The 15000-nt window shown below is 31.5% G+C and overlaps 1 protein-coding gene across 1 annotated transcript in view; it reads left to right on the top strand.

Moving 5' to 3' along the window:
- Positions 1-1480: 1480 nt before the first annotated feature.
- Positions 1481-15000, top strand: part of LOC127839508 (uncharacterized) — a 27112-nt gene continuing 13592 nt past the window's right edge. The window contains exons 1-3 of the mRNA XM_052367898.1: positions 1481-1539; positions 13553-14107; positions 14376-14534. Of these exons, the coding sequence (XP_052223858.1) occupies positions 13592-14107; positions 14376-14534 (675 nt within the window). The 5' untranslated portion in view covers positions 1481-1539; positions 13553-13591. The remainder of the gene's footprint in view (positions 1540-13552; positions 14108-14375; positions 14535-15000) is intronic.

The raw sequence follows: 15000 nt of genomic DNA, 5'->3' as shown, positions 1-15000 counted from the left end.
TCATAAGGAAAAGCAAAAACAAAAGCAAACGCAGCATAATCGTCGTCATTATCAGCAGCATCATCATCAACATAATCAACATCAATATCATTATCATCATCGTCGTTTTCAGCATCATCAAATAAAGCAACAGCAGCAACATCGTCAGCAGCAGAACTAACATTATCAGCATAACAACCACCACCATTATCATCATCATTGTTATCATAATCAGCATCATCATCATCACCGTCATTATCATCACCATCATAAGCATCATCATCATCATCATCATCATCATCATCATCATCATCATCATCATCATCATCATCATCATCATCATCATCAAAGCAAACATATTAATCATACATTCAATAAATTCAGTTGATATATAACAGTAACCAACAAAGATTTGCGAATGAAGAATTCAGTTCGAGAAATATCGGTTATTTAAAAAAGGGAAAAAATTTGGATCACCGACTCGATTTACAAATCTGAATTCGCCTTGTGCGATATACAATTTGGAAATCATAACTATACTTATCACACATAAAATGCGGATAGTCATTAACAAATGACTACAATTAACAATTAATCGAGTACGTACCACTTCTACTACCGCCATCACTGCTGCTACTGGCTATGCTACTGCTGCTGCTACTGCTACTACAAATACTACTGCTTTAACTACTACCTCTACTACTACTACTACTACTTATACAACTACAACTACTACTACAACAACTACTACAACACCAACAACTACTACTACTACTACTAATATTACTACTACTACTAATATTACTACTATTACAACTACTTCTAATGATAATAATTAAAATAATAATAATTATTATAATTATTATACACACATGTTAATTTACTACTTAACGTATTTAACAATATCATAGCATTAACACATACATTCAACGATTATTACAAACAAATACATTATTAATAGTATTATTAATCAGCCCAAAAGGTACATGACCTGTCATCATAGGCCTATACAGCCAGTAGTGCAATTGGAAATGATATCCAGTATTTCTTTACAAACATCTTCCTTAAACCGAACACATATTTAGTTTTTCAACGCGAAATTTAATGAATCAAGCTTCACTTTCGGTTTGGATAGTTGTGTTAAACGTACATTCATTGTAAAATGTGGTAGAATAATGTTGATAAAAGATACAGTTTTATTAATAGGTCAACATGCAATCCAACATAACATCATCAGTGTTATTTCTAGCAACATTTCGGCAAAAAGAGAATAGACGGATCACGTTTTGTTAGGTTAAGTAGCAGTTTAAGCAAAATGGATTTTTCAGAAAAGAGCTCTATTTTCCGGATTATTCCGCAGATAGTCGATGTATCACGATTGACTGTTAAGTTCAACAGCGATATATTGTATAGCTTGTGCAATTCATGTCTGACCAATCAGTGACAATCTTACTGATCACGTGGATCTGTCGATTGATTTGCTAACTGCGCATTCGTATTGAAGTCCGTGGCTGTAGAGGTTGAGTTGATTTATATGAAGATATCGAAGTCTAGGCATTTGTAAGTAACTTTCATTTGTTTCTCAATTTAAGCATGTATGTGTTTTGTTCATATTAGTGTAGCATTATCTTGGGTGTTCGTTAGAACCGAAAAATGTTTAATTGCGATTCTATGTGTTCAATAATGTGTTCATTTTATCAACAGCAAACAATGTTGAGAGTGTTTCTTCTAATTAAATTCGTTTCGTAAGGACTTCATGAAACGTATTTATGTGCGGCAGACATTGTTCATTATTACATTTGCATAGAAACAATTTAGAAAACAAACAATACAGTTTATTAATTAAGAGTTCGTTTCTCTGCTGGTTTAAATATAACATAATTTTATATAAAGGTTATTGAAATTTAAGGTTTATCTCATGCCTATCCTCTCTTTTATAAATGATTGACCGTGTGCCTTTATATGGTTGTTTCATTCAAAATCTCAATTCGTTAACAACGGATAAGTTGAAAGGCTGTATGACAATTGATTTTAAATTAATTTCTTCTTAATTATTGTGTCCTTTCAATGTATTTATTTGTTTCAACGTTGTGTTATGTTGGTTTAAGTAATAATATGCTATATACATATTTACATGCTTTGGTAGAGTATGTTATTATGATAAGCATATATGGATATTCAATGTGAAGCAGTTTTTCCATTCCATAGAAATGCATTTTATCAATGTGAACATACAATTGTGTGTGTTACTCTTATGTACAGGCGAAATTCAACAGGTATTTCTAAGATACTGATGGATGTATTCCTTTAAGTAGATCCGGCATTGACATTTTCACTGGATAACATAAAACGAGTGTTAAGGAATGTTAACATATAACCATGGGAACACATTTATTAAGCCAATTAACCAAAGATTGTCAACATCGGCCTAAGGTGAGGTAAACAAACTCGCATTTCGCGACATATTGTGAATTTGAAAGCACATTCAAATTGAGTAAAAACTGTATAATTATTAAATTACGAATCTTAATATGCAATCCAACTTGTATAGTAATCGAATGAATAAATAATGTCAAAATCGTTTATTACTAATACTACTACTACTACTACTACTACTACTACTTCTACTACTACTACAACTACTACTATAACACCTACTATTATTTCGACTATTGCAACTACTACAGCTACTACTTATACTACTTTCAATACTACTTATACTTCTACTGCTACTACTACTTCTTCTACAAAAACTATTACTTCTTATTTTATTTCTATTATTAATACTACTACTACTCTTTCTACTACTGCTTCTATTTCTACTACTATTTAGACATTTTCGACTACAAGTACTTCGACTTCTTTGGTTAACACTACTACTACCGTTACTGATTCCATTACTAATACTATAACTACTACTACTACAACTACCACTACAAATTCTACTACTTCAACTACTTCTACTTCTACACCACTTACTATAATTGACACTACTACTACCATAACAAATACTACAATTACTCCTACTCCTTCTACTTCTACTACTACTACTGACAATTCTACGTTTAACAACTAAAACAACAACTAAGACTACTTCTACTACTTATACTACCACACAACAACAATTGCTACTACTACTACTACTACTACTACTACTACTTCTACTACTACCACTACTACTACTACTACTACTACTACTACTACTACTACTATTATTACTACTACTACTACTACTAGTACTACTACTACTACTACTACTACTACTACTACTACTACTACTACTACCACTACAACTACTACTATTACTACTACTACTACTACTATTTCAACTACTACTCCAACTACTACTACTTCTAATAATTATACTACTTCTACTGCGACTACTACTACTACTACTACTACTACTACTACTACTACTACTACTACTACTACTACTACTACTACTACTACTACTACTACTACTACTACTACTACTACTACCACTACTACTACTACTACTACTACTACTACTACTACTACTACTTTTACTACTACTACTACTACTACTACTACTACTACTAATAATAATAATAATAATAATACTCTACTATTACAACTACTATTATTTCTACTATTACAACTACTACAGCTACTACTTATACTACTTTCAATACAACTTATACTACTTCTGCCACTACTACTTCTTCTACAAAAACTATTACTTCTTATTTTACTTCTAATATAAATACAGCTACTACTCTTTGTACTACTACTTCTATTTCTACTACTATTTATACATTTTCGACTACAAGTTCTTCGACTATTTTTGTTAACACTACTACTACTGTTACTGATACCATTACTAATACTATTACTACTACTACTACAACTACCACTACAACTACTATTACTTAAACTACTTCTACTTCAACACCACTTACTATTATTGACACTACTACTACCATAAAAATACTACAATACTCCTACTCCTACAGTGTTTTTTTACTTTCATTACTAGTTCAACTACTAATACTACTTCTTCTTCTACTACTACTCATTCTACTTCTGCTACTCTTACTACTACTACTAAAACAACATCAACAACTACCACTACTACTACTACTACTACTACTACTACTACTACTACTACTACTACTACTACTACTACTACTACTATTACTACTACTACTACTACTACTACTATTACTACTACTACTACTACTACTACTACTACTACTACTACTACTACTACTACTACTACTACTACTACTACTACTACTACTACTACTACTACTATTTCAACTACTACTCCAACTACTACTTCTACTACTTCTACTACTTCTACTACTACTACTACTACTACTACTACTACTACTACTACTACTACTACTACTACTACTACTACTACTACTACTACTACTACTACTACTACTACTTCTACTATTTCAACAACTACTACTACTACTACTACTACTACTACTACTACTACTACTACTACTACTACTACTACTACTACTACTACTACTACTACTACTACTACTACTTCTACTACTACCACTACTAATACTACTACTACTACTACTTCTACAACTAGTACTACTTTTTCTATTAATACTTCTTCTTATTCTTAGCGGTTTCTTTGTGCTGCACAATATTTATGTTATAATCAATATTTGGTTGGTATTGTGCGCCGAAGTAAGTGTTAATATTGGATTTTTGAAACTATAAATACAATTTATTCCTCAATGTCATGTCCACCAAAATCATCTTCAATACCATCAAATTAATGTTCATCATCTTCATCGTCTTCTGCATCACTTCAAACAACGCTTATCATTAGTAGCATTAACTTGATTATAATTGCAACAACAACAACGACGAAACCAATGATGATTGATTTTTAATTGCGTAATGACACCTATGAGGACAATCTGAAATCTTAGAAATCTTAAACGTTTACATTTGGTTTTTCAAAATTAAGTGCATCCCTATCTACAAAATCCATGTAACAATGCAACGCATGTGTTGGTATCGAACAACCCAAAGTATTTTGTCGTAAAATTGCGGTACTACTTTGGTGAATGATTTGTTAATGATTTATTTAAGAGCACTAAAACTTAATTACGAAACCTCATGATGGTAGGTGTAGCCGCGTCTTGTTTAGGTAGGAAATAAAACACTGTTGCATTAAGAGTGCCATTAAGTGATCAGCTTACACCAAATCACTAAAGGTGTGTTGGCTACATTGATTGACAGCGGTTCTTTTAACGGTGAACTATATACGTTGTTTGACATACACCGGCATTACTTGAAATATATTGAACATCTCAATTCACATGCTTATTGACGAAAATCTCAAAGCGTTACGATGTGTATCTTATAGTGTCTTATTCCTGTATTACTCAACTAGCAATTAGATCTAATGAATAAATTCCGCTGTCGATACTTTGTTTTATGTTTTGTATTTCTTGGCAACGCTAAATGTGTGTTCTTAAAATTGTGTAATAATGTGTTAAGGCGATCACAGTCAATCCTAATGTTAACTAAATTAAACTTAGATTCTTAATGGTATTAAATTGGATCGTCGTTTTCAGTCTAACGAGTTTTATATTACCTAAAAAATAAACGCTTAAGATCGATTTAATCTGCTAAGGTTACTATTTGTTAACATTCCTACAAGGTGTATTTAACGTTATATAAGGCCTTCATGTCATTATTTTGAGTTTATACCAAATACAGTTCCTTTCTGAAATATTGTGGAGCATGTTGTAACTTTGTTGAGAACAATGCTTATATCAAGTGGGACACTGTTCGCAGTTCAAGCTGTTTGTTTCGGTCATGCGCGTTTTAGTCAGCTTTATAGCCGGAAGTGCGCGAACACTGATGCGAATGTTATACAAAGATATATCAACATCATCATCATCATCATCACCACCACCACTCACCAGCACTTATCGGTAATGATTTTCTAGCGATTGCATGATTCCGGTCTTAAACTGGTTCGTCTTGCACGCACACCAAATAATACTTTAGTTAGATTCTTAAAATGTTTTTGCTGTTGACCATTACCTATGTGTTCATGTGTCCATATCATAAAGCTTGAAATTGCCTATGCAATTTGTTTCAAATGAGTTACGTGGTCGACTTGGAATATTCCAACATTGTAAAAGGGACACTTGTATTATTATAGACATAATATTTTTTGACAACATTTAAAATGCCGACGGAAAGCAATCTTAGTATTTTATCACACCTCATAAAGTTCATAAACATTTACATAATATTACTTTCGTATTTTAGGTAGGTTTAACATATTTTAGTGAGAAGAGGAGCAATAGTTAAATTAAGATTATGAAGTCAACAATTGTACAATCAGTAAGCCGTGCAGTTTAATATGTTGTATTCTTTTTACAAATCGTATTTTTTGTCCTCTAAGGATTGATGGTGTTATGTAGATTGCGTTCAAGTGTTTCCATTTAGATACATGCCTGAACAATATATGAGCGTTCTGCGTGTTCTCTTTAATACGGAAGATTTTAGTCGGCTATTCTACTTATAATTTTATTTCTTCAAAAGAAAGTAAATGTTGTCTGAAGCACTTGCGAAACTAAACACTTCATCATGCGACTATGTACTTAATGATGTTTCGTTTTATGAAACCGTTTGGTTTGTTAAAGAGTGCTTTTTGAAATTTAAAGTTGTACTGACAAGATAAAGTGAAAGGTATTTGTTGTTTCCATGGCGCTCGTACAAAATTGAATACAAGCTTTATTACTGTGGCTTATGGAAACTCTTAAGATTTTTTCAGCAAAACACAACAAAAACAATTCAATAGGTACATATTATTTTTATTTTTGTCATTTTGTTTAGGAAATACCGAAAACTAGCACCTATAAATATGAATATGTATCATTTTGAAAATACACTCCTGTTTGAGTAACGCAATACACTTACTTAACCCCTCCCCCCACTTTGAATTAAATTAGGCCATTCAAACGAATAACTTATTATAAGGCCATGCTATTTTGACATTTCGAGCTCAAATCAAAACGCCTCTCTAAAAGCAACAATATAAAACTTTTTTTAGAGGCAGAATAACTGTGATTAAGAAAGCTTGGAATTGACACAAGACAAGTATTAACGTATTGCATTTAGATTTCAATTGTAATTTTGAATTTTGCAATACCACAACAATCAATAGGGTTAATTATATATAAATCACTATGATCGTCAATCAGCTCGTCCGCCTGTAGGTTCCTGTTTGTGCCCGTCTGTCCTGATTGTTTTCCGCTCACTTCCCAATCCGTTAAAGAAGATGACTGCAGACCTAAATGATAATGGAGGTAGTGTGTTGAGTTCAAGAACAATCCGGTAAACTTCATGGTCAATTATTTAATTGTTGGATTTTTTTAATGGCCGACATACATTCCGTTTGACGATTTTTTTTAAATTGCCAGCCGGACTTCAAAACAATAATGCCGAATCATTATTAAATGTATGTGCGTTGTGTTGGACGCAACATGTGGTTGCTTTTAAGGTAAAGTAAAAATGTGATGCTCTTTTGTTAAAAACAAGTTTGTTAATGTTCTGTTAATTAACATGAAATTGCAAATTTCGAAATAATAAGGAACTTATTAGAGCATACACGATATTGTGTTGTTCACTAGCACCAGATGGTTACCTGTACGCTCACGCGTCAAAATAAAGTACATATCATCACACCTCTATATACAGGGGTACATATCACAGTGGAAATAATCGCCTTTCATAAATGCTGTCGATACTTCAAATTTCAGATTTGTTCATGGTGTTGCAAACTATAATAACACAGTTACAATGTCGTAATGAAGTTTACTTTATCCAGTAGGTTATGCGAGCTTAGCCTAATGTAAACGTGTGTGAAGTTCGCCTATTTAGCCTATTTAGAGTTAGGGTTAGAGTATGTCTGTTTGTTTACCCAAATTGTCATCGTCATTCGAAAACCTACAACTGCAATCATTTCAATCTTGAATAATTAATATAAAGGACTGTGTATTTAAGGGCAATGAGTCATTTATTTCAATTTGTAGTTTCATTATCGGGATATCAGTCGTTGTCATCCAATTGTGTTGCGCTTCGTTGTTTTCTCTCCAGACATCTGCTTTAAACTCGTTGATGCCATGATATGCTCCCATATTCAAGTTGAGCGAACCCGAGCCTGCTTAAATATTGGTTCTATTATTCCGCCTGTGTGTTTTGTTCGACCTAGCGAGCGTTTGGAACTTAATGAAGTAGAACAACTTACTTAAAGCCATTTTTGTGTGGACGAACCAAATACATTCAATAAAATAATTGAATGATAAATTGTCATTTTAATTACAATTATTTACATTATTGATTTCAGGAGACATGCCAATTATATTGATAATACTAAACCATGTGTTCACACATATATGCTTAATATATAAAAGCATTATTATATACAAATATTATATAAAATGTATTAAAATTTTGTCTATATAACCGTACAATTAGACACGTACAGTAACTGTGAGTGTATTAGAGCTACAGTCAGCACATTTAACCTGAAGGGACTTACATACAAAATAAATAGTCATGCGTTCAAATATTTCCGAAATGCTACCGCAAATTGGATTAGTTTACACTAAATCCGAATCCCGTATGGTCCAATCTTTGTATGCATTTGTCCTGCCTTTTCTTTATTTAAGATTGTGAAATGAATATATATATATATATATATATATATATATATATATATATATATATATATATATATATATATATATATATATATATATATATATATATATATAAATACTATCGTCACCTTAGAGCGAAGTGCGCAAAAACACAGCACTTTGGCGATGTTTTTTAACTTCTTTAAACTTAGTTTATATTTAATAACAATCTCATAATTAAATAATTTAAGAGAAAAACATTGTATAACTATGAAAAAATATTTTAAATTTTGCACAATTATATGTTAAATTTCTAAATTTTCATTTTCGACTTAATTCTATTTCTACCTAATGCCAAAAAACCCATATAGAAATTTCACTTTACCTCTTCAATGCACTTGGGAGAAGGGAACTTAATACCGAAAACATACTAATTTACGCTCTACTTCTCCAAGACTGTTGATAAATTTAGCAAAAATAAATATTTAAATAATAAATAATAAATAGAAATATATTCTGCCGATACACGTCTGTAAACGTAACAGCATAATTTTATTATGCGTTTATGATAATTTTCTTATAATTTAATATATTATTAAATATTTATAATATATATGTATTATCCGCGTGCTGATCTTTCTCTGATCTAAAAATAGAACACATACACTAAGTAAATGTTAGGAATTAGGGTGCACTCAGATATATACGTTTATTTTTTTAGATTCAATTGCTCTGTTCGATCGCGACCTCGGCGATGCATTAAATTTATCCAAGTATTGTGTGCTTTTTGTTGGTTACTTCAGACGTTTGTGGAACATTCAAGATCTTACATTTATTTCGACTCACCTATGGTCGGTGTTGTGCTAAACCGTTACGACATTGCTTTGCACGAATAAATCAGTGTACGCCTTTTACTTTTGCTTTGTTATTTGTTTACAGTTTAGTGCTTGCATTTATTGCGCCTAATTTACGTCACATTTACTTATCACGTGATGCTTCGAATAGCCAATTACCTTTATGGTTAATATTCTTATCAATGTAAGTGTAATTACAAATATTATATAAATTCTAATTTTGATAACTGAATTAGTTCTTTGGTGGATTTTGATTAGCGTCTCTATAATGATGGCCAGCTAATGGTTAAAACAAAAACAAAACGAAACAACGTAAAAAACGACATCGAATAAAAGTGTGGTCATCTGCTATGCACGTTCATTAAATACATAGCATTGCGAATTTAAAACTATTTGAGAGATCCCGAACCTCACACTTAGCCCAGCGATATAAAACACACATAAGTGTGAATATTCTTTTGTAATACAAATTGAAAGGCAATAAAAGAGAGCATATAAATAATTTAATAACGGCTGAATTAATCAATGGTTAGAAGAAACCAAAGCAACAGAGTTATAGTTTTCTGAGGCACGATGCAATGAACGAAATAACAAGTATCAATTTTTCTTTTCGTTTGAACAAAAAAAAAAAACACACAAAAAACGCGTCTGCTAATTTATTTTATGCATTTATTTGGTTTTCACTTACGCCAGTATTGTATCGAAGTATATGACAACGCATTCTCTTACTGTCGTAAAAATAAGACCTCTCGATATAAGATTTAACGATATTTAATAAATGTATACTTTAAATTATTCTTAAAGAAGAAGAAAAACAGACAAACAAACATAACAGTGCACTCACACATATTGTGTATTAACTATTATACATGATACGGGTTCGATACATACAATATTCTCATTTGTGCAAAATATTTGTTCTGATATCGCATAATTGGTATGCAATTTTCAAAAATTGTACGCCTGAATATTCATATACGGCTATAAACAAGCATGTTGCAATAAACATATATTTTGCCATACAAGTTTTATAATTTCGCTTGCATCTTTCTATTTCTATGCATTTCCAGCATTTGAAGGGAATTTTAAACACAGTACTGACCGCAGTTTTATCTAATATTTTGTGATGCTAGGCAATGTAGGACCATAGGCGGATCCCCTAAAATCGCCAAAGTAAAGTCAATTCATTTGATGTTTAACACTTAACTAGATCTTAATCACCTATTTAAACATGTCAAAGCATTCAACATTACTATAATCGTGGCGCTTCCGGGGAGCTTTGCCCCCCTGGACCCCCAAAACGATAAACTATGCACTTTTTGGCATTAAAAGAAGGTACTTTGATGAAAGTATATAAGGCGTGACATGGTCGAGAAGTGGTTGTCAAAGCCTTCAAAATCACTAAAATCGTGGAGCTTAGGGGGGGGGGGGGCTTCGCCCCCCTGGACCCCTATCAGGACTATGCACTGCACCCACCAGAGGTTCTAGCGGCCCCCCTGGACCACCAGCAAAACTTTGAATATCCAGCCCCCCACCCCAAACCAGAAATCCCGCCTATGGTCATACATTGCATAGCATCACAAAATATTAGATAAAACTGCGGTCAGTGCTGTGTTTAAAATTCCCTTCAAATGCTGGAAATGCATAGAAATAGAAAGATGCAAGCGAAATTATAAAACTTGTATGGCAAAATATATGTTTATTGCAACATGCTTGTTTATAGCCGTATATGAATATTCAGACGTACAATTTTTGACAATTGCATACCAATTATGCGATATCAGAACAAATATTTTGCACAAATGAGAATATTGTATGTATCGAACCCGTATCATGTATAATAGTTGATACACAATATGTGTGAGTGCACTGTTATGTTTGTGTGTCTGTTTTTCTTCTTCTTTAAGTATAATTCAAAGTATACATTTATTAAATATCGTTAAATCTTATATCGAGAGGTCTTATTTTTACGACAGTAAGAGAATGCGTTGTCATATACTTCGATACAATACTGGCGTAAGTGAAAACCAAATAAATGCATAAAATAAATTAGCAGACGCGTTTTTTGTGTGTTTTTTTTTTGTTCAAACGAAAAGAAAAATTGATACTTGTTATTTCGTTCATTGCATCGTGCCTCAGAAAACTATAACTCTGTTGCTTTGGTTTCTTCTAACCATTGATTAATTCAGCCGTTATTAAATTATTTATATGCTCTCTTTTATTGCCTTTCAATTTGTATTACAAAAGAATATTCACACTTATGTGTGTTTTATATCGCTGGGCTAAGTGTTAGGTTCGGGATCTCTCAAATAGTTTTAAATTCGCAATGCTATGTATTTAATGAACGTGCATAGCAGATGACCACACTTTTATTCAATGTCGTTTTTTACGTTGTTTCGTTTTGTTTTTGTTTTAACCATTAGCTGGCCATCATTATAGAGACGCTAATCAAAATCCACCAAAGAACTAATTCAGTTATCAAAATTAGAATTTATATAATATTTGTAATTACACTTACATTGATAAGAATATTAACCATAAAGGTAATTTGCTATTCGAAGCATCACGTGATAAGTAAATGTGACGTAAATTAGGCGCAATAAATGCAAGCACTAAACTGTAAACAAATAACAAAGCAGAAGTAAAAGGCGTACACTGATTTATTCGTGCAAAGCAGTGTCGTAACGGTTTAGCACAACACCGACCATAGGTGAGTCGAATAAATGTAAGATCTTGAATGTTCCACAAACGTCTGAAGTAACCAACAAAAAGCACACAATACTTGGATAAATTTAATGCATCGCCGAGGTCGCGATCGAACAGAGCAATTGAATCTAAAAAAATAAACGTATATATCTGAGTGCACCCTAATTCCTAACATTTACTTAGTGTATGTGTTCTATTTTTAGATCAGAGAAAAATCAGCACGCGGATAATACATAAATATTATAAATATTTAATATTATATTAAATTATAAGAAAATTATCATAAACGCATAATAAAATTATGCTGTTACGTTTACAGACGTGTATCGGCAGAATATATTTTTATTTATTATTTATTATTTAAATATTTATTTTTGCTAAATTTATCAACAGTCTTGGAGAAGTAGAGCGTAAATTAGTATGTTTTCGGTATTAAGTTCCCTTCTCCCAAGTGCATTGAAGAGGTAACGTGAAATTTCTATATGGGTTTTTTGGCATTAGGTAGAAATAGAATTAAGTCGAAAATGAAAATTTAGAAATTTAACATATAATTGTGCAAAATTTAAAATATTTTTTCATTGTTTTACAATGTTTTTCTCTTAAATTATTTAATTATGAGATTGTTATTAAATATAAACTAAGTTTAAAGAAGTTAAAAAACATCGCCAAAGTGCTGTGTTTTTGCGCACTTCGCCCTAAGGTGACGATAGTATTTATATATATATATATATATATATATATATATATATATATATATATATATATATATATATATATATATATATATATATATATATATTCAAATACAGTAATATAATAATTGCATAAGCATCCCTTAACTAAATATAGAAAAATTTGCTAAATAAATTTAAAGTATGCAGCATTTTCTTACTTTCGTTTTGTTTGTCATAATGCAATAATATAATATGCTTATTGTTAAATTGTTTTTGTTAATGCCCTTTTGTTCATTTAATCTTTAAATGATTTGGTTGAAGTTTGATAAAATCTAAATATGTCAATTAAAAACAGTGCATTACTTTATCATAAATGATGGGTTAAAGCTATAATCCGAGTTTCTTTCCAATTTATAAGTATTTAACGGTAGATAAACACAAATGTTTGTAGTGTAGCGATCTTATGATAATTGCAATCGATTTTTAACCAAACATTTAATATGTTTGTTTTGAAAATGAATACACTTTCTATTCAGTTATAAATTATTTATTGTGTCGACGCATAATACTTATTCCAAAATAATGTAACGTAATTCTGTGCAGTATAGTCTAGCATGAAATTTGATTCTTCAAACATGCATCTTTTACTAATACAATTTGATTTTAAAGGTTTTGTTTTCAGGGTAAAATTGTGCGCTACAAAGCAAAACGTGTGTAAGTAATGGATACTGAATTCCAAAATTGGATAAAGGCATGTTTGGCCATTAAATGTGTCAAAGATGGGTTGGTTCCACTTGTGGAAAAATACACTAACATACATTATACAAGTAACAAAGATGAGGTCGTTAAAGTATGTGGGATACCCACGTATTTGTGTAAAATGTGCGACGTTACTGAACTTGAACCCTACCACAAAACATCCAAGATACCATGTGAATTCAGAAAATGCGGTTGCAAAAACGATAAAATGAAAAAATGCCAGGAAAATCGTGCATGTGGTGTTGTATATGATCAAATTCAATCTGCACACATTAGAAATGATCCAAGTTGGTCAAACACAAATTGTGACAAGTGGTCAAGTAGTGCATGGGAACAGATGAAATGTTACATCTTCACCCCTGGTTACAAACAGAAAACGGATATATCGTGTGCTGATGTGACAGCTCTTATTCAGATTTGTCTAAACTACAGACCTCTGAGAACCATGTTCAACCTGAATGTAGTAGATCTTGAAGAGGTATTGATTTGTTTTTCAAAAATGCCATTTATTTCAACTTTACAATTTATAATTTGTCTTTGTTTGTTGTGATACGGTATCTGACAATTAACTTTATAAAGGTTGATACCTTATGAGAGTTATCGTTAACATAATCTTGTTATTATGAACATCTTATGATTTGCAAAGAAGGCATCCACGTAATGCAAGCTGTTCAAGTTTTTCCTTAAACTTAACTTAGTTCAATCATTTAATAGGTTTGCAAACACTACTCTATACTTTCTTTCAGGTACTGAGGTGCAGAAATGACATATACCATTCAAGCACTTTGAAAGTGTCAAACGGCGACCTAAACTATTTTATGTCTACTATGAAAACGTTTTTAAAGTTACATGTGTTTCAAGACTTCAAAGATGAAGTAGAACGCAACTTAGAGATACTAGGCAAAGTAAGCTTTATTATTAAAATATGATCATGCATACAATTAAGTAATTATTTTGAAATACCGCAAACAATAATGCTAATCGTGCCAAAACGGATATTTTACTTATGTTATACTTAAGTTAAAGTCTTTAGAGAACTTGCATTGCAATGGATATTTTTATGCAAATTGTCCCCAGATGTGCCCCTTTAGTCTTGACACTGGCTTCATGGATAAATGACTTTGTTCTTTCTTATTCCGGGTTATCTTATATTTGACCATTTGAATTCCTATAGACCTTCTGGAAGCCCGATCAATATCGTAAATATGATAATTATGAAGACGCAGCAACCATAAATGTACTGTATGGTAAAATGTATTGTTTTCCAAAGGACATGTATTTGGATTTCAAATTCGCCATTATATTCATTATAATGGACCAGACAGACAAAAATTACTTATTAAAACTTGTAAAAACCTATTCCTAAAATAA

Source organism: Dreissena polymorpha, chromosome 7 (genome assembly GCF_020536995.1).
Source record: "Dreissena polymorpha isolate Duluth1 chromosome 7, UMN_Dpol_1.0, whole genome shotgun sequence".
NCBI classification, from domain to species: Eukaryota; Metazoa; Mollusca; class Bivalvia; order Myida; family Dreissenidae; genus Dreissena; species Dreissena polymorpha.
This window is presented reverse-complemented; position numbering and strand designations above follow the sequence as displayed.